The 24986-nt window shown below is 55.5% G+C and overlaps 2 protein-coding genes across 2 annotated transcripts in view; both read left to right on the plus strand.

Moving 5' to 3' along the window:
• LOC132780058 (ETS domain-containing transcription factor ERF) overlaps positions 1 to 20181 on the plus strand; it is a 21164-nt gene extending 983 nt beyond the window's left edge. The window contains exons 2-4 of the mRNA XM_067461177.1: positions 12136 to 12370; positions 15530 to 15645; positions 18662 to 20181. Of these exons, the coding sequence (XP_067317278.1) occupies positions 12136 to 12370; positions 15530 to 15645; positions 18662 to 19971 (1661 nt within the window). The 3' untranslated portion in view covers positions 19972 to 20181. The remainder of the gene's footprint in view (positions 1 to 12135; positions 12371 to 15529; positions 15646 to 18661) is intronic.
• Positions 14304 to 15524, plus strand: LOC137097941 (uncharacterized; the record flags this gene model as incomplete). Its single annotated transcript, XM_067473410.1, is given in 1 exon segment — positions 14304 to 15524. A coding segment is annotated over 1 exon segment (1221 nt), but the record flags the coding sequence as incomplete, so codon positions are not given.
• Positions 20182 to 24986: the final 4805 nt, after the last annotated feature.

Consider the following 24986-nt stretch of genomic DNA (forward strand, 5'->3'; position numbering starts at 1 on the left):
TTTTTTCCTTCCCTTTCTCCCCCCCTTTTTTTGATCCCTCTCTGCCTCTCCTTGAGTGTCCCCCCCACTTCTTTTTTTCCCTTACTGGGAAGAGAAAGGCTCCCTTGTTGCTGTGGCTTGAAGCCTCCTTTAAATGGGGGGGGGGGGCTCTGGGGGTGATGTAATACTCTCTCTCTCTTCTCTCTCTCTCTCTTTCTTTCCTGAAGCTGGGATTGATTCCATCCCTTTTTGCTCTGGCCCCAGGGATTAGTCACAGGGCGGTGCGGTTTGCAAAGGGGGGGGGGGGGGTTCCAAGCCCCTCCGGCGCCCCGCCCACTTGCCTTTCTCTTTCCAAACTCTTCCCCCCCCCCAAACTCCTTCCCTCTTTCACTCCCTTCCAGGAAAATCCCTCTCCAGGAGCCAAAGAGTTTCCCAAGTAGAGAGAGAGAGAGAGTGGGAGACCCCCCCTCCCCCCAATTGCAAATAGGGATCCAAGGGGCCCTCCCCCTCCCTGCTCTCTTTGGAGTCTCCCCAAACTAGAGAGACAGAGGGAGACCCTCCCCACATTGCAAAAAGGAAGGGGGATCCAATGGACCCCCCCCCACCACCTTTTGAGCTTTGCAAACCCAGACCAGAGCTTAGTAGGAAGAGAATGGGACGCATTCAGTTGGAGAGGGAGACCCTCCCCACATTGCAAAAAGGGGGATCCAATGGACACCCCCCCCCTCTCCCGCTTTTGAGTTTTGCAAACTCAGACCAGAGCCTGGTAGGAAGAGAATGGGACGCATTCAGTTGGAGAGGGGGACCCTCCCACATTGCAAAAAGGGGATCCAATGGACCCCCCCCCCCCGCTTTTGAGTTTTGCAAACCCAGACCAGAGCTTAGTAGGAAGAGAATGGTACACATTCAGTTGAGAGGGAGACCCTCCCACATTGCAAAAAGGGGATCCAATAGACCCCCCCCCCCCCCCCCCCACTTTTGAGTTTTGCAAACCCAGACCAGAGCTTAGTAGGAAGAGAATGGGACACATTCATTTGGGGAGGGGGCCAGAGAGGGGAGGCCGGGCTGCCCAACACAGGGGTCTTTTTTGCTGTGTGCCTGGCTCTCTCTGTCTATCGTGCCCCCCCCCCCCTTTTGGTCCCCTTTTGAGGCCGCTGTTGGTGCAGTGGGTTAAACTGCTGAGCTGCTGAACTTGCTGACCGGAAGGTTGGCAGTTCAAATCTGGGAGGTGGGATGAGCTTCCGCTGTTAGCCCCAGCTTCTGTCAATGTATCAGTTGGAAAACATGCATATTTATTTATTTATTTTTGTGTCAGGAGTGACTTGAGACACTGTCTGCAATTGGCTGTCTGCAAGGATGTTGCCCAGGGACCGTAATATAATATAATATTTTTCTTGTGTTGTCGAAGGCTTTCATGGCCGGAATCACAGGGTAGTTGTAGGTTTTTTCCGGGCTATATGGCCATGTTTTTCTTGTGTTAGGAGTGACTTGAGAATCTGCAAGTCTCTTCTGGTGTGAGAGAATTGGCTGTCTGCAAGGATGGTTGCCCAGGGGACCGTAATATAATATAATATTTTTTTTCTCGGTGTTAAGAGTGACTTGAGAAACTGCAAATCTCTTCTGGTGTTAAGAGAATTGGCTGTCTGCAAGGATATTGCCCAGGGGACCGTAATATAATATAATATAATATAATATAATATAATATAATATTTTTTCTCTCGTGTTAAGAGTGACTTGAGAAACTGCAAGTCTCTTCTGGTGTGAGAGAATTGGCTGTCTGCAAGGATATTGCCCAGGGGACCGTAATATAATATAATATAATATAATATAATATAATATTTTTTCTCGTGTGAAGAGTGACTTGAGAAACTGCAAATCTCTTCTGGTGTGAGAGAATTGGCTGTCTGCAAGGATATTGCCCAGGGGACCGTAATATAATATAATATAATATAATATAATATTTTTTCTCGTGTTAAGAGTGACTTGAGAAACTGCAAGTCTCTTCTGGTGTGAGAGAATTGGCTGTCTGCAAGGATGTTGCCCAGGAGACCATAATATAATATTTTTGTTGTGTCAGGAGTGACTTGAGAATCTGCAAGTCTCTTCTGGTGTGAGAGAATTGGCTGTCTGCAAGGATGTTGCTCAGGGACCGTAATATAATATAATATTTTTCTCGTGTGAAGAGTGACTTGAGAATCTGCAAGTCTCTTCTGGTGTGAGAGAATTGGCTGTCTACAAGGATGTTGCCCAGGGGACCGTAATGTAATATAATATAATATAATATTTTTTTCGTCTCAGGAGTGACTTGAGAACTGCAAGTCTCTCCGGTGTGAGAGAATAGGCCGTCTGCATGGACGTTGCCCAGGGGACATTGCTCGGATATGTTGATGTTTTTCATCCTTATGGGAGGCTTCTCTCATGTCCTCCTACATAGGGGAGCTGGAGCTGACAGAGGAGCTCATCCACGCTCTCCCCGGAATTGAACCTGCGACCTGTCGGTCTTCAGTCCTTATGCGACCGGGGGCTCCTCATGCAAATGTGCAATTAATCCAGTGTTTTTTTAAGTTATGTTAATCCCACAAACGAACATTACATTTTTATTTATATAGATATATGAAAATTTGGGGGAGGCGGCGGGTTAAAACCGCAGCGCTGCTGAGCTTGTTGACCAAAAGGTCACAGGTCTGCCTGCCTCCCACACACTACCACTTACACATGCCAGTAAGTGGTGAACAATGAAGGGGAGGGTGAGCTCCCACTGTCAGCCCCAGCTTCTGCCAACCTAGCAGTATGAAAGCATTCAAATGTGGGTAGATCGATAGGTACCGAATCCGGCGGGAAGATAAGGGCTAAAGCACTGAGCTGCTGAACTTGCTAACCGAAAGGTTGGTGGTTCGAATCCTGGGGCGGGGTGAGCTCCTTCAGTTAGCCCCAGCTCCTGCCAACCTAGCAGTGTGAAAACATGCAAATGTGGGTAGATCGATAGGTACCAATCCGGCGGGAAGATAAGGGCTAAGCACTGAGCTGCTGAACTTGCTAACCGAAAGGTTGGTGGTTCGAATCCTGGGGGGGGGAGGGGGGGGGGTGAGCTCCTTCAGTTAGCCCCAGCTCCTGCCAACCTAGCAGTGTGAAAACATGCAAATGTGGGTAGATCGATAGGTAGCAATCCGGCGGGAAGATAAGGGCTAAAGCACTGAGCTGCTGAACTTGCTAACCGAAAGGTTGGTGGTTCGAATCCTAGGGGCGGGGGGTGAGCTCCTGCAGTTAGCCCCAGCTCCTGCCAACCTAGCAGTGTGAAAACATGCAAATGTGGGTAGATCAATAGGGAAAATAATGGTGCTTCCATGCAGTCATGCCAGTGGCCACATGACCTTGGAGGTGTCTACGGACAACGCGGCTCTTCCGCTTAGGAATGGAGATGAGTCCCAGATTCGGACACGACTAGGCTTAATGTCAGGGGGGAACCTTTACTGTGATGCTCTGAGGGTGCCTTTGGGGATGGGGGTACCCGTTTCCCTGAGCAGACCCCCTCCCCTTCATTGTTCACCACCTACTGGCATGTGGGTCTGCTTGGGGCGTGTGGGAGGCAGGCAGTCGTGACGGCTTCCTCTGCCTGGGGGGGGGGGGGACCACGTCCACGGCAATGGCGTCTGCCTGCCTGCCTGCCCGCCTGCCTGTGGCGGCTCCTGGTGCCAGGCCCAGGCTTGCCTTGCCAGCCAACAAACACTCCTCCTCCTCCTTCCCTCTGGAGCCTTTGAAAGGCTGGCAGCAGAGCAGGCAGGGATTAGTGGCTGAGACTCCGTGGCAGCAGAGCGGGACTCTGGGTGGCCCAGGCACTGGGGGGAGGGAGGGGGCTGCCGCCCACGCACCCCTTCTCCCCAAACATGCCCAGGTTTGGCCAAGATGAAGGACGGTTCTGGGAAACCCACCCAGAGGCCCACCTTCCAGTGCTAGAAGTGGGGCTGGGTCACGCTCCCTGAGCTCCTGGTTTCAGGGGGCAAGGACCACCCCCAATTTCCTTCTGTGCACATCTTTCTCTGCCTCCCAGGAGACCCTGGGCTGCAAAGGAGAACTGCATGGGGTCAAGGAGCTCCTTGTCCTGGTAGAGTAGGGATTGGTCAACGTGGGCTCTCCCTCCAGTTGTTTTGGACTCCCAACTCCCAGCATTCCTAACAGCCTCAGGCCCTTTCCTTTTCCCCCTCAGCAGTCTCAGTCTCTTTCCTATTTCTCCTCGGCAGCCTTAGTCCCTTTCCTTTTCTCTCTCAGCAGCCTCACTCCCTTTCCTTTTCCCTCTCTGCAGCCTCAGTCCCTTTCCTTTCCCCCCTCAGCAGCCTCAGTCCCTTTCCCTTTCCCCCCTCAGCAGCCTCAGTCCCTTTCCTTTTCCCCCTCGGCAGCCTCAATCCCTTTCCTTTTTCCCCTCAGCAGCCTCAGTCTCTTTCCTTTTCCCCCTCGGCAGCCTCAGTCTCTTTCCTTTTCCCCCTCAGCAGCCTCAGTCTCTTTCCTTTTCCCCCTCAGCAGCCTCAGTCCCTTTCCTTTTTCTACTCAGCAGCCTCAAACCCTTCCCTTTTTCCTCATAGCAGCCTCACTCCCTTTCCTTTCCCCCCTCAGCAGCCTCACTCCCTTTCCTTTCCCCCCTCAGCAGCCTCAGTCCCTTTCCTTTTCCCCCTCGGCAGCCTCAGTCCCTTTCCTTTTCCCCCTCGGCAGCCTCAATCCCTTTCCTTTTTCCCCTCAGCAGCCTCAGTCCCTTTCCTTTTCCCCCTCAGCAGCCTCAATCCCTTTCCTTTTTCCCCTCAGCAGCCTCAGTCCCTTTCCTTTCCCCCCTCGGCAGCCTCAGTCCCTTTCCTTTTCCCTCTCGACAGCCTCAGGTCCTTTCCCCCCTCAGCAGCCTCAGTCTCTTTCCTTTTCCCCCTCGGCAGCCTCAGTCCCTTCCCTTTCCCCCCTCAGCAGCCTCACTCCCTTTCCTTTTTCCTCATAGCAGCTTCAGTCCCTTTTATTTTTCTCCTCGGCAGCCTCAGTCCCTTTCCTTTTCCTCCTCAGCAGCCTCAGGTCCTTTTCCCCCTCAGCTGCCTCAGTCCCTTTCCTTTTCCCTCTCGACAGCCTCAGGTCCTTTCCTTTTCCCCCTCAGCAGCCTTAGTCCCTTTCTTTTTCTCTCTCAGTAGCCACAGTCCCTTTCCTTTCCCCCCTCAGCAGCCTCAGTCCCTTTCCTTTTTCTCCATGGAAGCCTCAGTCCCTTCCTTTTCCCTCTCGGCAGCCTCAGTCTCTTTCCTTTCCCCGCTCGGCAGCCTCAGTCTCTTTCTTTTTTCTCCATGGCGGCCTCAGGCCTTTTCTTTTTCCACTCAGCAGCCTCAGTCCCTTTCCTTTTCTCCCTTGGCAGCCTCAGTCCCTTTCCTTTTCTCCCTTGGCAGCCTCAGTCTCTTTCCTTTTCCGCCTCAGCAACCTCAGTTCCTTTCCTTTTTCCCCCTCAGCTGCCTCCGTCCCTTTCCTTTACTTCCTCAGCCGCTTAAGTGACTGAAGGAGGAAAGGAAAGGGCCAGAGGCTGTGAGGAATCCTGGGAGTTGGAGTCCAAAACACCTGGAGGAAGAGCTGAAGTTTGCCCATGCCTGTGGTACTCTGCATGCAACCTTGCAATGACTGTTGCACCCCACTTTTGGTGTTGCTCTAACAATAATAATAATAATAATAATAATAATAATAATTGTATTTCTTCCATTGCAAGATGACATCAATGTCCAGGTGCACCCTGATTTCAGTGCTGCTGGTGCCACCACCAACAAAGATCTATGAGACCCCCTGCAATTTGGAGAGGCTCCCCATTTTTGTGATGTTCACATAAGAGGGAAAGTGTGTCTCCGAACGGAAGAAATTCGGCAATAGTGTTCTGTGAGCGTGCACTGGGAGCATACAACACTAGGGTTGTGCGCTCTGCCTCTGAATCCGCATGGGATTTTTGGGGAGATAGACATTTTCCAAAACACACGTCTGCCTGTCTTCTTCTCTTCTTGCACACAATGGTGCAAAGTGCCTGGCCTTGTGCGACAGACGTGGCCCTTGCACGTGGGGTTCCTTGCACGAGGAGGAGTGTGCCTGGTTGCTCTGGGGTGCAGTCAGATCTCCGCGCATGATGATGGAACGGGTGACACAAGGGTCATGTGCGCCTTGCAATGGGCTGGATTTTTTTTGGGGGGGGGGGGTTCCTGCACGTTGTCCTCTGTTGCCGTCCTGGAGCACTCGCTCGTGTGGGGCTGGTGGGCCCAGCGATGGCGGTGGTATCTGGCGGTGCCAGCCAGCGGGAGAACAGTGGCCCATTCAGCCGTGCCGGGAGCGGAGCTGGGCAGGCAGGCGGGTGATGTCACGGCCGCCCCCTCCTCCCCCCTTTGCTAATTAGGGAGAACAGGCCCGTGAGTGTGCGCCTGAGACTGGGGGGGGCGGGAGAGTGGGGTGACTCAGAGGCTGGAGGTGGCTCCCCTCCTTCCCCTCCCACCCCCAATGTCCCCGTGAAGTGGCAGGAGCGTGCCCCCCACCCCATATACACACACACACAGGTGAGGCAGGTGTGATGCCCCCCTCTGTGCCCCACTCCTTTCTCTCCCACTTCCCAAAGTGGTGGTCTCCTTGCACCTGGGCGCCCCCCATTTCCCCGCCCCCCGCCTTCCACGGAGTCGTGGGGTGCTGCCACCCACGGCATGCTGCTCCCCCCTTTCCCGTTTTATTTTTAGCCGGTTGTCTCCCTTGCTGTCGCCTGTTGCTTGGAGACTGGTGCCTGCTGGTGATGGTGGTGGTGGCGGTGGCGGCTGCGTGTGGCATGTTCGTGCGAGGGATGCGCGTGGCGGTGCCAGGGAGCGTGGCGCACAAGAAGGGTGCTCCACCTGTCCTGGGGTGCCCCACTCCTGTGTTTGTGGGTGGCCCTCGCGTACGCCATATCCATGGGCCGGTTTGGGGGTGTGGGGCCCCCGCATTCCTCCCCATGTTCGTGCGAGGGATGCACGTGGTGGTGCCAGGGAGCGTGGCGCACAAGAAGGGTGCTCCACCTGTCCTGGGGTGCCCCACTCCTGTGTTTGTGGGTGGCCCTCGCGTACGCCATATCCATGGGTCGGTTTGGGGATGCGGGCCCCCCGCATTCCTCCCCATGTTCGTGCGAGGGATGTGTGTGGCAGTGCCAGTGAGCGTGGCGCACAAGAAGGGTGCTCCACTTGCCCTGGGGCGCCCCACTCCTGGATTTGTGGGGTGGCCCTCGTGCGCCCCGTATCCACGGGCCAGTTTGGGGATGCGGGGCCCCCACATTCCTCCCCATGTTCGTGCGAGGGATGCGCGTGGTGGTGCCAGGGAGCGTGGCGCACAAGAAGGGTGCTCCACTTGCCCTGGTGCGCCCCACTCCTGGATTTGTGGGGCGGCCCTCGCGCGCCCCGTATCCACGGGCCGGTTTGGGGGTGCGGGGCCCCCGCATTCCTCCCCATGTTCGTGCGAGGGATGTGTGTGGCGGTGCCAGGGAGCGTGGTGCACAAGAAGGGCGCTCCACTCGCCCTGGGGCGCCCCACTCCTGGATTTGTGGGGCAGCCCTCGTGCACCCCGTATCCACGGGCCGGTATGGGGGTGCGGGGCGCCCCGCATTCCTCCCCATTGCGGCGCTTGTGGGTCCAGCTTGCCTTGCCCCCCCCCACCTGCCCTCCCCCTCGGCTGCCAGGATGACATCACCGCCCTAATGGCTCCGTCTCTGCGATGCCCTTGAGCTGGCGCCCGAGTCCCGGCCTCCATTACAGGGCCCTGAATTATTGATGGGCTCAGAGCGCCTGGGGTTTGGGAAATGGGAAACCGCAGACCCCCACCCCCCCGCCCTCCCTTTCCCCTCCTTCAGCCCCCTCCCCAGAAGTTCAGTGGGGGGGGGGAGGAGGGGGAGCAGTCCCAGAAGACCACCCTCCTGGGAAAGAGTGCTGCCTACATTTGGGGCAGGGGTCTGCAGTTGCACAAGAGGGAGCTTGGCTATGGTGCATTCGCTGCCGTGGTGCACCACGATCTCCCTGCACTGGCCTAGAGCATGGTTGCAGGTTCGAATCTGGGGAGTGTGTGGATGAGCTCCCTCTGTCAGCTCCAGCTCCCATGCAAAAGGGATATGAGAGAAGCCTCCCACAAGGATGGTAACACATCAAAACATCCGTCTCAAGATCGATAGGTTGCAGGTTCAAATCCAGGGAGAGTGCGGATGAGCTCCCTCTGTCAGCTCCAGCTCCTCATGCAAAGGGGACATGAGAGAAGCCTCCCACAAGGATGGTAACACATCAAAACATCCGTCTCAAGATCGACAGGTTGCAGGTTCGAATCCGGGAGAGTGTGGATGAGCTCCCTCTGTCAGCTCCAGCTCCCCATGCAAAGGGGACATGAGAGAAGCCTCCCACAAGGATGGTAACACATCAAAACATCCGTCTCAAGATCGACAGGTTGCAGGTTCTAATCTGGGGAGAGCGTGGATGAGCTCCCTCTGTCAGCTCCAGCTCCTCATGCAAAGGGGACATGAGAGAAGCCTTCCACAAGGATGGTAATACATCAAAACATCCGACTCGAGATCGACAGGTGGCAGGTTCGAATCCGTGGAGAGTGCGGATGAGCTCCCTCTGTCAGCTCCAGCTCCCCATGCAAAGGGGGAATGAGAGAAGCCTCCCACAAGGATGGTAACACATCAAAACATCCGTCTCAACATCGACAGGTTGCAGTTTCGCATCCGGGGAGAGCGCGGATGAGCTCCCTCTGTCAGTTCCAGCTCCCCATGCAAAGGGGGAATGAGAGAAGCCTCCCACAAGGATGGTAACACATCAAAACATCCGTCTCAAGATCGACAGGTTGCAGGTTCGAATCCGGGGAGAGCGCGGATGAGCTCCCTCTGTCAGCTCCAGCTCCCCATGCAAAGAGGGCATGAGAGAAGCCTCCCACAAAGATGGTAACGCATCAAAACATCCGTCTCAAGATCGACAGGTTGCAGGTTCGAATCCGTGGAGAGTGCGGATGAGCTCCCTCTGTCAGCTCCAGCTCCCCATGCAAAGGGGGAATGAGAGAAGCCTCCCACAAGGATGGTAACACATCAAAACATCCGTCTCAAGATCGACAGGTTGCAAGTTCAAATCCGGGGAGAGCGTGGATGAGCTCCCTCTGTCAGCTCCAGCTCCTCATGCAAAGGGGGCATGAGAGAAGCCTCCCACAAAGATGGTAACACATCAAAACATCCTGGCAACGTCCCCTGAGCAATGTCCTTGCAGACGGCCAATTCTCTCGCACCAGAAGCGACTTGCAGTTTCTCAAGTCGCTTCTGACACGTCCAAAACAAAAAAATAAACAAAACCTGGGTGCCTGCATATTGTCTACAGAGCAGGAATATTGCATTCAAGAGAAGCCTCCCACAAGGATGGTAACACATCAAAACATCCGGGCAACGTCCCCTGGGCAATGTCCTTGCAGACGGCCAATTCTCCCGCACCAGAAGCGACTTGCAGTTTCTCAAGTCGCTCCTGACATGTCCAAAACAAAAAATAAACAAACCCTGGGTGCTTGCATCTTGTGTACAGAGCAGGAATATTGCATTCAAGAGGAATATTGCATTCAAGAGAAGCCTCCCACAAGGATGGTAACACATCAAAACATCCCGGCAATGTCCCCTGGGCAACGTCCTTGCAGACTGCCAATTCTATTGCACCAGAAGCGACTTGCAGTTTCTCAAGTTGCTCCTGACACGTCCAAAACAAAAAATAAACAAACCCTGGGTGCCTGCATCTTGTGTACAGAGCAGGAAGCCTCCCACAAGGATAGTAACACATCAAAACATCCTGGTAACGTCCCCTGGGCAACGTCCTTGCAGACGGCCCATTCTCCCGCACCAGAAGCGACTTGCAGTTTCTCAAGTCGCTCCTGACATGTCCAAAACAAAAAATAAACAAACCCTGGGTGCTTGCATCTTGTGTACAGAGCAGGAATATTGCATTCAAGAGAAGCCTCCCACAAGGATAGTAACACATCAAAACATCCCGGCAACGTCCTTGCAGACTGCCAATTCTATTGCACCAGAAGCGACTTGCAGTTTCTCAAGTCACTCCTGACATGTCCAAAACAAAAAGTAAACAAACCCCGAGTGCCTGCATATTCTCTAGAGAGCGGCTCTCTTCCTTTTTTCCTTCCTTCCCAAAATATCTCCTTGACTGGGAGGACCGCTTTGTTTACGGGACACAGCTGCAGGGCATGCTGGGAAAGGTCCTATTGTCGTCCCTCCTGGACTTCCTGTTTGCAAAAGAGTGAGGGTGAAGCCCCTTCCTCCTCTGGCTTTGCTCCATGGGGTTGTTTTGGGGAGGTGTTGGGGGGGGGGGGGTCCTGGGTCAAAGGCCGTCCTTGAGCCCTGGGGCCAGCAGGGTTTCCAATGGGGGGGGGGCAGGAGAAGGCTCTGCAGGCTTTCTCCTCCCCCCTTTCCCCTTCCCTCCCTCCCCAGGAATGCCTGGGCGGCTGGAGCCTCATGGCTGGAAAAAAGGGCCCCTTGTCTGGAGCTGCTGACCTCAGCCGCTAGCCATAGCCCCCCCCCCCCACTCCTCCACTGCTTGCCCAGGAGTGTGTGTGTGAGAGAGGCAGCAAGCACACAAAGGATAAAAGGGAGCCCCCCCCCCTCTGCACACTCCCAAACATGTCGAGACTCCCTCTTTTCCCAGTCCCTGATTTCACATTGTGCCCCCCCCCCTCCTGTCTCGCCCTCTTTCCCTGTTCTTGCACGTTGAGCATACTTTGGCACAAGCGGGACGTGCGTAGTGTGTTGTTTTTTTGGAGGGGGGGGTGCCCAGGTATGCCTCCCCCAGGGCCAGGGGCGGCGCAACCATTACGCAGAGTAAGCCTTCGCGGTATACTTGATGTTGGCCAGGGGTGCTCTTGGGGGAAAACAGACCTTGACACATGCCAGTTATAGTTACTGGGATGTATAGTTCACCTACAATCAAAGAGCATTCTGAACTCCACCAAGGATGGAATTGAACCAGATATGGCACACAGAACTCCCACGGGAAACAGAAAATACTGGAAGGGTTTGGTGGGCATCGACCTTGAGTTTGGGAGTTGTAGTTCACCTACAATCAAAGAGCATTCTGAACTCCACCAAGGATGGAATTGAACCAAATATGGCACACAGAACTCCCACCACGAACAGAAAATACTGGAAGGGTTTGGTGGGCATCAACCTTGAGTTTGGGAGTTGTAGTTCACCTACATACAAAGAGCCCTGTGGACTCAAAACAATGAAGGATCTGGACCAAACTTGGCACAAATACCCAATATGCCCAAATGTAAACACTGGTGGAGTTTGGGGGAAAATAGACCTTGACACATGCGAGTTGTAGTTACTGGGATGTATAGTCCACCTACAATCAAAGAGCATTCTGAACTCCACCCATGATGGAATTGAACCAAATAGGGCGCACAGAACTCCCACGACGAACAGAAAATACTGGAAGGGTTTGGTGGGCATCGACCTTGAGTTTTGGAGTTGTAGTTCGCCTACATCCAGAGAGCACTGTGGACTCAAACAATGACGTATCTGGACCAAACGTGGCACGACGAACAGAAAAAATATATATCAGTGATTGGTTGGGGGGGGGGGACACCAAAATATTGTTTGCTTACACTTGAAAATTACCTAGGGCCGCCCCAGAGTTTGCAAAGTGCCCCCAAACTCTCGCTCTGTATGCGTGTGTGTCTGGAGCCTTTCCTCCAGGTAGGGAGGGGTCCCCAATACTCCAATTCCTCCCACGCTTTGGAAGCAGCAAAGGAGGAGGAGGAGGATCTGGTTGGGACCTCGCCTGGAAGTCGCAAGGCGGCTTGGCCGTCCTCCCAGATGCCTCCTGAGAGAGGGAGAAGGGGGGGGGCAGCGCTGGCGGCGCAAAGGCAGCCATGGCCGGGCAGCCGGTTTCCTGTTTCCCCCCATATTCTCCCCCCCCCCCCCCGCCTTCCTCCTGGTAGGAGAAGTCTCAGAAGTTGCAGCCGCGGTTGCCTCTGGCGCTCGCTCTGTCCGCCGGGATGCAGGGCGGGGAGGGAGGTAGAGGCAGGCGCACGGCCAAGGCGGGGTGGCCCCCCCTCCCCTCCTGCTTTGCCTCTGGGGTCTCATGCCTCTCTCTCTCTCCCCCCCCCCCTCTATTTTGCCAGGGTTCGCCTTCCCGGACTGGGCCTACAAGCCAGAGTCGAGCCCGGGCTCGCGGCAGATCCAGCTGTGGCACTTCATCCTGGAGCTGCTGCGCAAAGAGGAGTACCATGAGGTCATCGCCTGGCAGGGAGACTACGGGGAGTTCGTCATCAAGGACCCTGACGAGGTGGCCCGGCTCTGGGGGGTGCGCAAGTGCAAGCCCCAGATGAACTACGACAAGCTCAGCCGCGCACTCAGGTGGGAGCAAGGGTTGGGGCCACAAAGGGGAGGGGCCCCTTGCGAGGGAGGGGGGTTGGGGCCACAAAGGATAGGGGCCCCTTGCGAGGGAGGGGGTTGGGGCCACAAAGGGTAGGGGCCCCTTGCGAGGGAGGGGGTTGGGGCCACAAAGGGTAGGGGCCCCTTGCGAGGGAGGGGGGTTGGGGCCACAAAGGGTAGGGGCCCCTTCCGAGGGAGGGGGGTTGGGGCCACAAAGGGTAGGGGCCCCTTGCAAGGGAGGGAGGGAGGGGGGTTGGGGCCACAAAGGGTAGGGGCCCCTTCCGAGGGAGGGAGGGGGGTTGGGGCCACAAAGGATAGGGGCCCCTTGCGAGGGAGGGGGGTTGGGGCCACAAAGGGTAGGGGCCCCTTGCAAGGGAGGGAGGGGGGTTGGGGCCACAAAGGATAGGGGCCCCTTCCGAGGGAGGGGGGTTGGGGCCACAAAGGGCAGGGGCCCCTTGCGAGGGAGGGGGGTTGGGGCCACAAAGGATAGGGGCCCCTTGCGAGGGAGGGGGGTTGGGGCCACAAAGGGTAGGGGCCCCTTGCGAGGGAGGGGGTTGGGGCCACAAAGGCTAGGGGCCCCTTGCAAGGGAGGGAGGGAGGGGGGTTGGGGCCACAAAGGATAGGGGCCCCTTCCGAGGGAGGGGGGTTGGGGCCACAAAGGGTAGGGGCCCCTTGCGAGGGAGGGGGGTTGGGGCCACAAAGGGTAGGGGCCCCTTGCAAGGGAGGGAGGGGGGTTGGGGCCACAAAGGGTAGGGGCCCCTTGCGAGGGAGGGGGGTTGGGGCCACAAAGGGTAGGGGCCCCTTGCAAGGGAGGGAGGGAGGGGGGTTGGGGCCACAAAGGATAGGGGCCCCTTCCGAGGGAGGGGGGTTGGGGCCACAAAGGGTAGGGGCCCCTTGCAAGGGAGGGAGGGAGGGGGGTTGGGCCACAAAGGATAGGGGCCCCTTGCGAGGGAGGGGGGTTGGGGCCACAAAGGGTAGGGGCCCCTTGCAAGGGAGGGAGGGAGGGGGGTTGGAGCCACAAAGGATAGGGGCCCCTTCCGAGGGAGGGGGGTTGGGGCCACAAAGGGTAGGGGCCCCTTGCGAGGGAGGGGGGTTGGGGCCACAAAGGGTAGGGGCCCCTTGCAAGGGAGGGAGGGAGGGGGGTTGGGCCCACAAAGGATAGGGGCCCCTTCCGAGGGAGGGGGGTTGGGGCCACAAAGGGTAGGGGCCCCTTGCGAGGGAGGGGGGTTGGGGCCACAAAGGGTAGGGGCCCCTTGCAAGGGAGGGAGGGAGGGGGGTTGGGGCCACAAAGGATAGGGGCCCCTTCCGAGGGAGGGGGGTTGGGGCCACAAAGGGTAGGGGCCCCTTGCGAGGGAGGGGGGTTGGGGCCACAAAGGCTAGGGGCCCCTTGCAAGGGAGGGAGGGAGGGGGGTTGGGGCCACAAAGGATAGGGGCCCCTTCCGAGGGAGGGGGGTTGGGGCCACAAAGGGTAGGGGCCCCTTGCGGGGGAGGGGGGTTGGGGCCACAAAGGGTAGGGGCCCCTTCACTGGGAAGGAAGGAGGGAAGGAGGAGACAAGGCAGCTCCTGTGTGACAGCCACGAAACTGCCTGTTTCCCTTTGCTTCTGTCTTCGGGGCCGGTGGAAATTCCCTCTTGTGGGTGTTCTCCTGTGTCAGCTTCACGCTACGCTCTTCCCGCACGGAGGCTGCCCACGGCCTGCCGCTTCCTCCTTCACGAAGGGGTTTTTGGCTCCAGGTCCCTATGTGGCCCTTGCGGGAGGGGCTTCCGCTTCCATAGCCCACAGAATATGTCTCTTCTGTGAATGGAGCAGGACCATCATCATGTCCGGCACTGGCCAGGGCTTGTCTCCATTGTTGACTTGCTCCACTGAGGGTGGGGAGGGAGGTAGGGGCCTCCAGTTGTCCTGATGGTCCTGACTTGGCTTTCTCCTCCGCTTCCTCCTCCTCTTCCTACTCCTCCTCCACTTCCTCCTCCTCTGCTTCCTCTTCCGCTTCCTCCTCCTCTTCCTACTCCACTTCCTCTTCCTCCTCCTCCACTTCCTCCTGTTTCCTCTTCCTACTCCTCCTCCTCTGCTTCCTCCACCTCCTCCACTTCCTCCTCCGTCGCTTCCTCCTCCACTTATTCCTCCTCCTCCACTTCCTACTCCTCCTCCTCTTCTTCCTCCTCCTCTTCCTACTCCACTTCCTCTTCCTCCTCCTCCACTTCCTCCTGTTTCCTCTTCCTACTCCTCCTCCTCTGCTTCCTCCACCTCCTCCACTTCCTCCTCCGTCGCTTCCTCCTCCACTTATTCCTCCTCCTCCACTTCCTACTCCTCCTCCACTTCCTATTCCTCCTCCTCTTCTTCCTCCTCCACTTCCTCCTCCATTTCCTCCTCCTCCTCAACTTCCTACTTCTCCTCCTCTTCCTCCTCCTCCTCTTCGTACTCCTCCTCCTCCACTTCCTCCTCCTCCTCTGCATATTCCTCCTCCTCCACTTCCTATTCCTCCTCCTCTTCTTCCTCCTCCACTTCCTCCTCCATTTCCTCCTCCTCCTCAACTTCCTACTTCTCCTCCTCTTCCTCCTCCTCCTCTTCGTATTCCTCCTCCTCCACCTCCTCCTCCTCCTCTGCATATTCCTCCTCCTCCACTTCCTATTCCTCCTCCTCTTCTTCCTCCTCCTCCACTTCCTCCTCCATTTCCTCCTCCTCCTCAACTTCCTACTTCTCCTCCTCTTCCTCCTCCTCCTCTTCGTATTCCTCCTCCTCCACCTCCTCCTCCTCCTCTGCATATTCCTCCTCCTCCACTTCCTATTCCTCCTCCTCTTCTTCCTCCTCCACTTCCTCCTCCATTTCCTCCTCCTCCTCAACTTCCTACTTCTCCTCCTCTTCCTCCTCCTCCTCTTCGTACTCCTCCACTTCCTCCTCCTCCTCCGCATATTCCTCCTCCTCCACTTCCTACTCCTCCTCCTCTTCTTCCTCCTCCTCCACTTCCTCCTCCATTTCCTCCTCCTCCTCAACTTCCTACTTCTCCTCCTCTTCGTTCTCCTCCTCCTCCTCTTCCTCCGCTTCCTCCTCCTCCTCCACTTCCTTCTCCTCTTCCTAATCCTCCTCCTCCTCTGCTTCCTCCTCCACTTCCTCCTCCTCCTCCGCTTCCTCCTCCTCCAGGTATTACTACAACAAGCGGATCCTGCACAAGACCAAAGGCAAACGCTTCACCTATAAGTTCAACTTTAACAAGTTGGTGCTGGTCAACTACCCTTTCATCGACATGGGGATGGCAGGTGAGTGGGTGGGGCCATGTGTGAAGGGGGGTCGGGGTGTCAGGTTGTGCTGATGGAGGATTGGGGGGGGGGGAACTTGGCCTCCACTTAAAGGTCTGCCCAGGTGGCTTTCTGGTGCCTGTGATGGTGCCCGTCTGCACTCAACCCTTGGTCTCGCTCAAGTCTAGTAAGGACCATAAACACAGCGGAAGATACAACTGCCCTTGCTCCTCCCTGAGTACTAATAATAATAATAAACTTTATTTATACCCTGCGACCATCTCTCCTGAGGGACTCAGGGCGGCTAACACGAGGCCAAGCCCAAACAAATTACAATAGAGTAAAAGTACATATAAAACAAAAGAAAAACATCAAATAAAATATATATAAATAAAAATGTAATATTTAGGTTCTTGTGGGTTTTTTCGGGCTATAGAGCCATGTTCTAGAGGCATTTCTCCTGACGTTTCGCCTGCATCTATGGCAAGCTTCCTCAGAGGTTGTGAGGACCTCACAACCTCTGAGGATGCTTGCCATAGATGCAGGCGAAACGTCAGGAGAGAATGCCTCTAGAACATGGCTCTATAGCCCGAAAAAACCCACAAGAACCTAGTGATTCCAGCCATGAAAGCCTTCGACAATGTAATATTTGTTTGTGGAATGAACATAACTCAAAAACCACTGGACAACTTGACACCAAATTTGGACACAAGACCCCTCTCAGGCCAGGGAGTGACCATCACTCATGAAAACACTGAAAAACACAGTGAAAGGGACTTAAAAAGCCAAAAAATAAAAATACATTACAACGCATGTGCAAAACACACATATATACAAATATATACACACACAAAGCACATATACACATACTGGGCCACAGCAACAAGTGGCAGGGGACAGCTAGTACTTAATAACATAGTAATGAAATGAAAATAACAAAATCATAATTTAAAAAATGATAAAATGGCAATAGAATTGGACAAAGAGAGCTAGGCCAATGGATAAAAAATGGATAAAATCCAAGGGTGAGAGAGATAGAAAGTGCTCTAAGACTTGGGCTCGGGCGGGATAACAGTAGAGTTAACCTTCAACTGAAAGATAAGATGAACAGCATCACAGTAGACTGACTTACTTAGGCAATCCCTCATTGTCCGAGTAGGATGATCCTCCAAGGTCAGTGTGCAGTGGGTCTGTAGGTGACTGCGGAGTCCGATTCTTGACCCACATGTTCTTCCACAGTGAGGGCATCGGTTTCCAGGTGGAAGGCGGTCCCGGTGTTGGCTTGACGTGCCTTCCTCTTGGCACGTTTCTCTCTTTCGCCCTCCATTCGTTCCTTTTCAAATTCTGCAGCACTGCTGGTCACAGCTGATCTCCCACTGGAGTGCTCAAGGGCCAGGGCTTCCCAGTTCTCAGTGTCTAAGCCAGAGTTTTAGAAGTTTCAGTCTCTTTTCCTGTCCTCCAACATTCTGTTTCCCGTTCTAGAGTTCGGAGTAGAGCAATTTATTTATTTATTTATTTATTTATTTATTTGCAGCTTTTCTATTTCGCCCTTCTCCTCACCCTGCAGGGGACTCAGGGCGGATTACAGTGTACACATCTATGGCAAACATACATATACAGACATACACAGAGGCTATTTAACTTTTTCTGGCTGCTGGGGAGCTGTCGCTTTCATCGTCCATCTGCGACGCTGATGAAGCGCTTCCGCATTCCCCGCATGCTTCCCCGCTGGAATGCTCTGCTGGAGTCTTCTTTATGGCCTCATAAATCAGTTAATTTAGCCTCCCCACACTTTAAGGTGGTACCTTATTTTCCTACTCGACAGATGCAACTGTCTTTCGGGTTGCAAAGGTCGACAACAGGCTACACACAATTGGTTGGAAACCCACTCCAACCCAGGCTGGCTTCGAACTCATGACCTTTTTGGTCAGAGTGATCTTTGGGGTCTTTGGTCAACTGCTTTGGGAGATGGTGGTCAGAGTAGAGACAGAGTGATGATGTTTGGTTCCCGCAGGTCTCGTGACAAGGAGGAGAAAGTGCACAGTAGTGGCCCGCACATGATGGGTGCAATAGGGACTAGTGCAGTGTTTCTCAACCTTCCTAATGCCGCGCCCCCTTAATACAGTTCCTCATGTTGTGGTGACCCCCAACCATAACATTATTTTGCTCCTGTTATGAAACATAATTTGGGAGTTGTGGTTGTTGGGATTTATGGTTCACCTACAATCAAAGAGTATTCTCCACCAACGATGAAATTGAACCAGACTTGGCACACAGAATGCCCACGACCAACAGAAAACACTGGAAGGGTTTGGTGGCATTGACCTTGAGTTTGGGACTTGTAGTTCACCTACAGAGAGCACTATGGACTCAAACAATGATGGATCTGGACCAAACTTGGCACGAATACTCAGTATGCTAAATGTGAACACTGATGGAGTTTGGGGAAAATAGACCTTGACATTTGGGAGTTGTAGTTGCTGGGATTTATAGTTCACTTACAATCAAAAGCATTCTGAACCCCACTAATGATAGAATTGGGCCAAGCTTCCCACACAGAACCCCCATGACCAACAGAAAATACTGTGTTTTCTGATGGTCTTTGGTGACCCCTCTGGAACCCCCTAGTGACCCCTCCTGGGGTCCCGATCCCCAGGTTGAGAAACACTGGACTAGTGGGAGGCGGGTGAAGTAGGACAGCCCCAGTTCATAGGATAGGCACAAAGTACTCATAGCTATACATTTTTTTGTGGGCTGCACAAAATCCTTTGGTGGGCTGAAAGCGGCTTGTGGGTCGTATGCTGTGCTGGGAAAACCCTATGGAATCTGTGGGGCCGAAGTCACCGAGGTCCTGTGTCGGAGCAGAAGCCACAACGTATGGTGGGAGGCCTGCATTCTCTCGCTTGTGTTCCTTCATTACACTTCCTCCAAGTTGTTGTGTGTCTTCAAGTTCTTACAGTGACCTGAAGGCAAGCTGATGATGGTTTTCCTTGGCAAGCAGGACCGACCGTAACGCTTCCCTCTTGTGTCTCCGCAGGTGGCGCGGTGCCGCAGAGCGCTCCTCCGGTGCCCTCGGGCGGCTCGCACTTCCGCTTCCCGCCCTCCACGCCCTCCGACCTCCTCTCGCCCTCCGAGGACCTGCGCTCGCCGGGGGTCTTCTCGGCCGTGGCCAGGCGCCTGGCCCGGGGGTCGGTCAGCGACTGCAGCGACGGCACTTCGGCCAACTCGGAGGTGGAGGAGTCCCTGGCCGAGGAGCAGCGGCGTGGAGGAGGAGGGGAGGTGGGCTTCCGCGGGCCCCCGCTGCCGGGCCACCCGCGCCTGGCCCACGAGAGCCTCTTCCGGGTGTACCCCCGCCCGCGGCTGGCCCCCGAGCCCCTCAGCCCCTTCCCGGTCTCCCCGCTGGCCGGGCCGGCCGCCCTGCTGCCGCCCCCGCAGCTCTCTCCGGCGCTGCCGCTGACCCCCTCCCACCTGAACTACACCCCGTCCCCCACTCTCAGCCCCATGTTCCCCCCCGGAGGGGGCGGCGGCGGCAGTGGGGGCTCCCACTTCTCCTTCAGTGCCGAGGACATGAAGCGCTACCTGCAGGCCCACACGCAGAGCGTCTACAACTACCACCTCAGCCCCCGGGCCTTCCTCCACTACCCCAGCACCATCGTCATCCCGCAGCCCCAGCGCCTGGAGAAGCCCCCGCTGCCGCCTCCGCTGCCGCCCCCGCAGGCCGAGGAGCCCCCCACCCCCTTCAAGTTCAAACTCCAGCCCCCGCCCCTCGGCCGACGGAACCGCGACAAGCAACAAGCCCCGCCTTCCGCCACGGCCCCCAGCGAGCCCTCCAACGGGGGTCCCTCTTCCGCCGCGGAGATGCCATCGCTCCCGCCGCTCTTACCCCAGATCAAGGTGGAGCCCATTTCGGAGGGGGAGTCAGAGGAGGACCTCACCGTCGAAGTGACCGACATCAGTGAGGATGACGACGACGAGGAGGTCTTCAAGCCCCCCACAGCGCCCCCCGAAAAGGCGGAGGAGCCGGAGGAGGAGGAGGTGGGAGAAGCTCAGGTTGCGGCGGCAGCGGTGGCCGAAGCCCCAATGCCGTTGTCGTCAGCAGCAGCGGAGAGCGGCAAATGCATCCCGCTGAAGCTGCGTTTCAAGCGCCGTTGGAGCGAGGACCAGCGGCTGGAGGCCGGAGCGGGGACCGAGGAGACGGACGACAAGAAGGTCAAGGGGGAGGAGAGCGAGGACAACAGCGGAGGCGGCCTTGGGGCCGGGACAGGGATGGGGCCGGGCGGCCGGCGGATCAGCACTGAGCTGCAGCGGGCGACGGCCGAACTGACCCTGGAGAACCGGGATTCCTAGAGCCGGCCGACCAATGGACGGACGGACGGACAGACTGACCGCCGAGGGGCACGGCTCTTGCTGCCTTAACTCAGAGATGACCTGCCTTTCCTCCTCCCCCCACGAGACTCCCCACCTCCTTCCCTCCCTGTTTTGTCCCAAAACTGGACATTTTGTTGTTTCTTCTTTATTATTTTTTTTTCTGGACGCCAGGAAAAACAACAAATGGGGGGGGGGTACGGTGGGGCAGGGGCGGGGGGAATATCAAAGCAGTTTTTACTTGTCTATAAGCGTATATATAATTATAAATATGACTCTATATATATATTATATATAAGCTTTGCAGGGGTGGGGGGATTTATAAAAGTATGTTGGTGCAACTTTTAGGTAACACCCCCCCTCCCCAGTTTCCCTCCAAATGCAGTTCCAAGGCCTTTTTTATTGTTGTTGTTGTTGTTGTTAATGAGAGATAAACAAATCAGGAAAAAGGAGCAGGAAAGAAACCCTGCCCTCCTTCCTTTGCCTTTCTTTGGGGGGAGGGGGGCATCCAGGTGGTCTTGCAGAAGATCCCACCCTGGTTTCTGTCTCTTTTCTTGCCCCCCCCCTTGCAGCCCCCTCCCATTGGTGAGAAGAAGCACAAGATAAGACTTTTCAGGACCCCCCCCCCAATGGGACTGGAAGGAGAATTAGCCATATCTGCAGCCCCCCCCCCCCCCCCACAATTGCACGTCCAAAATAGCACTAAGAGGGGCGCCTGTGCCTGGGAGGCGGGGAGGGGGAGGCACGCCATGAGCGCCCCTCCCCCTTTCTTGCCTTATTTTCTGAAGAGAGACCGAGTCCTTCCCCCCCCCCTTGCTTGCCATCAAAGTGGGCAGGAAACCCTCTCCTCTCTCTTTTGTGGCCCCTCCTGCAATCTGTCATTGAGCCCCTCCCTCCAAAGAAATCCCCCCCCCCAAAGTTCATCCCTTTACTTAACCAAAAAAGAAGCAGCGGGGGCCTCTGGACCCGTTGCACATGGCAGCCGCTCCCCCAGGTCTTGCTGGGGGGCAATGGGGTTATTTGGGGGGGTCTTATGGGGCCTCTAAGTGCCTGTTCAATAAGTTCCTGTTCCTGGGTTTGGGGGGGGGGAGGGGAGAAAAGAAGGGGCGCCCCCCCCCCCTTTGGGCTCCTCTCATTTTCTCCATTCAGCCCCTCCCTCTGCCTCCCGCCAACGACAATGACATTTTGGGGGAGTCTTCAGTGCCTCCTTTGGATTCCTTCCTTCCGCTCCCAGGAAGTGGCTGGAAACGGCCCTCCAGGGAGGACGGCAGCCTCACGGTGCCTTCAACTAAAAAGAAAAAAAAGCAGGGATTCTCCATAGAAAACCCACATCTCCCCCCCCCCCATAAACAAGCCCCTCCCTCCAGGTTGGGCCCCAAGCCATGAAGGGCCTCGCCAGGCCTTTGTTTCGGGGTGCTCTTCTCTTCTGTTGTTGTTGTTGTTGATATTGCTTCCAGACAAAGAGACGTTGCCCCCCCCCCCCCACTTTGAGCCCCGCTTTTGGGGCCCGTTTCCACGCGGAGGGGTGCCTTACGCAGCCTTATTCAGATCCTTGTACATATCAAAGAACTGGGTGGGGGGAGGAGAGGGTCTCCATTTAAGAATGTAAGCGGTTTTTGGGGGGAGGGAGGGAGGGGGGAATGGGGAAGACACGTTTTGAACACAAGCAACCAATAATAAAGGGTTTTGAGATTTTATAACCTTGTGATCCCTGCTTTGGGTTTGTTCTCGGTGAATGGATCTTGCATTGCGGGGCCACTTGAGGCCATCCAGAAGGGTCAACAGCCTCAGTCCCTTTCCTTTTTCCCCTCAGCAGCCTCAGTCCTTTCCTTATCCCTCTCGGCAACCTCACCCCCTTTTCTTTTCCCTCTCGGCAGCCTCAGTCCCTTTCCTTTTCCCCCTCGGCAGCCTCAGTCCCTTTCCTTTTTCCCCTCGGCAGCCTCACTCCCTTTCCTTCTTCCCCTCAGCAGCCTCAGTCCCTTCCTTTTTCCCCTCAGCAGCCTCAGTCTCTTTCCTTTTCCCTCTCAGCAGCCTCAGTCCCTTTCCTTTTCCTCTAAACAGCCTCAGTCCTTTCCTTTCCCCCCTCAGCAGCCTCAGTTCCTTTCCTTTTCCCTCTCAGCAGCCTAAGTCCCTTTCCTTTTCCTCTCAACAGCCTCAGTCCTTTCCTTTTCCCTCTCAGCAGCCTCAGTCCCTTTCCTTTTTCCCCTCAGCAGCCTCAGTCTCTTTCTTTTTCCCCTCAGCAGCCTCAGTCCCTTTTCTTTTCCCTCTCGGCAGCCTCAGTCCCTTTCCTTTCCCCCCTCAGCAGCCTCAGTCCCTTTCTTTTCCTCCTCAGCAGCCTCAGTCTTTTTCCTTTTCCCCTCAGCAGCCTCAGTCCCTTTTCTTTTCCCTCTCGGCAGCCTCAGTCCCTTTCCTTTTTCCCCTCGGCAGCCTCAGTCTCTTTCCTTTTCCCTATCAGCAGCCTCAGTCCCTTTCCTTTTTCCCCTCGGCAGCCTCAGTCTCTTTCCTTTTCCCTCTCAGCAGCTTCAGTCCCTTTCCTTTTTCTCCTCAGCAGCCTCGGTCCCTTTCCTTTTCCCTATCAGCAGCCTCAGTCCCTTTCCTTTTTCCCCTCGGCAGCCTCAGTCCCTTTCCTTTTTCCCCTCGGCAGCCTCAGTCTCTTTCCTTTTCCCTCTCAGCAGCTTCAGTCCCTTTCCTTTTTCTCCTCAGCAGCCTCGGTCCCTTTCCTTTTCCCTATCAGCAGCCTCAGTCCCTTTCCTTTTTCCCCTCGGCAGCCTCAGTCCCTTTCCTTTTTCCCCTCGGCAGCCTCAGTCTCTTTCCTTTTCCCTCTCAGCAGCTTCAGTCCCTTTCCTTTTTCTCCTCAGCAGCCTCGGTCCCTTTCCTTTTCCCTATCAGCAGCCTCAGTCCCTTTCCTTTTTCCCCTCGGCAGCCTCAGTCCCTTTCCTTTTTCCCCTCGGCAGCCTCAGTCTCTTTCCTTTTCCCTCTCAGCAGCTTCAGTCCCTTTCCTTTTTCCCCTCGGCAGCCTCAGTCTCTTTCCTTTTCCCTATCAGCAGCCTCAGTCCCTTTCCTTTTTCCCCTCGGCAGCCTCAGTCCCTTTCCTTTTCTCTCTCAGCAGCTTCAGTCCCTTTCCTTTTTCTCCTCAGCAGCCTCGGTCCCTTTCCTTTTCCCTATCAGCAGCCTCAGTCCCTTTCCTTTTTCCCCTCGGCAGCCTCAGTCCCTTTCCTTTTTCCCCTCGGCAGCCTCAGTCTCTTTCCTTTTCCCTCTCAGCAGCTTCAGTCCCTTTCCTTTTTCCCCTCGGCAGCCTCAGTCTCTTTCCTTTTCCCTATCAGCAGCCTCAGTCCCTTTCCTTTTTCCCCTCGGCAGCCTCAGTCCCTTTCCTTTTCTCTCTCAGCAGCTTCAGTCCCTTTCCTTTTTCTCCTCAGCAGCCTCGGTCCCTTTCCTTTTCCCTATCAGCAGCCTCAGTCCCTTTCCTTTTTCCCCTCGGCAGCCTCAGTCCCTTTCCTTTTTCCCCTCGGCAGCCTCAGTCTCTTTCCTTTTCCCTATCAGCAGCCTCAGTCCCTTTCCTTTTTCCCCTCGGCAGCCTCAGTCCCTTTCCTTTTCTCTCTCAGCAGCTTCAGTCCCTTTCCTTTTTCTCCTCAGCAGCCTCGGTCCCTTTCCTTTTCCCTATCAGCAGCCTCAGTCCCTTTCCTTTTTCCCCTCGGCAGCCTCAGTCCCTTTCCTTTTTCCCCTCGGCAGCCTCAGTCTCTTTCCTTTTCCCTCTCAGCAGCTTCAGTCCCTTTCCTTTTTCTCCTCAGCAGCCTCGGTCCCTTTCCTTTCCCCCTCTCAGCAAAAGGAAGAGGCCTGAGGCTGTTAGGAATTGTGGGAGCTGGAGTCCAAAACACCTGGAGGGCTGAAGTTTGACTAGGCAGTCATGGGAGGCATCCAAGTCTCTGCTGACCACTGTCCAAAGGGCTGGCCATTGAAGTGTTTACCTTTTGGAACTTGTTTACGTGGTGTCGGCGGGTGTGGGGGTGCATGTTGGTCAAGAACAGGCCTTTCCGGTCAGAACTTTCCAGGCTCTTCTCTCGGGCGGTCAACTGGAGGCCGGGCTGGAAAAGGCTGGACTCCCTCCTTGAGGGCCTTGTGGCCAAACCCGCCTCTGCATTCCGGCCACAACCGAAGAAATCAAGGCAGGAAGGCGGCTTTGGCCCTGGGTCACAGCCAGGGAAGCTTGGCTGGTGCTGGAGGCCAAGGAGAGCCTTTCCTAAATGAGGAAGAGACAGAAAGAGCCACAAGCACCCTTCTTCCTTGGGCAATACTTGGCCAATCCTCGTCAAAGTAGGATAGCCTTCCAGGATCAGTGTTCTGGCGGTGGGTCCATAGGTGACTGTCTATCCCTATTCTTGACCTGTATCTTCTCCCACAGTGAGGGCATCGGTTTCCAGATGGAAGGCGGTCCCGGTCGGGGTTGCCTTGACGTGACTTCCTCTTGGCATATTTCTCTCTTTCGCCCTCCATTCGTGCCTCTTCAAATTCTACAGCACTGCTGGTCACAGCTGACCTCCAACTGAAGCGCTCAAGGGCCAGGGCTTCCCAGTTCTCAGTGTCTATGCCAGAGTTTTTAGGTTGGCTTTGAGGCCATCTTTCAATCTCTTTTCCTGCCCACCAACATTCCATTTTCCGTTCTTGAGTTCGGAGTAGAGCAACTGCTTTGGGAGACGGTGGTCAGGCATCCGGACAACGTGGCCGGTCCAACGGAGTTGATGGTGGAGGACCATCGCTTCAATGCTGGTGATGTTTGCTTCTTCTTCCAGCATGCTGACATTTGTCCGCTTGTCTTCCCAAGAGATTTGCAGGATTTTTTGGAGGCAACGGTGATGGAATCGTTCCAGGAGTTGCATGTGACATCTGTAGACAGTCCATGTTTCACAGGCATATAGCAGGGTTGGGAGGACAAAGGCTTTGTAAAGAAGCCCTTTGGTCTCCCTACGGATGTCCCGGTCCCCAAACACTCTCTGCTTCAT

This window comes from Anolis sagrei, chromosome X (genome assembly GCF_037176765.1).
Source record: "Anolis sagrei isolate rAnoSag1 chromosome X, rAnoSag1.mat, whole genome shotgun sequence".
In the NCBI taxonomy this organism is placed as follows: domain Eukaryota; kingdom Metazoa; phylum Chordata; class Lepidosauria; order Squamata; family Dactyloidae; genus Anolis; species Anolis sagrei.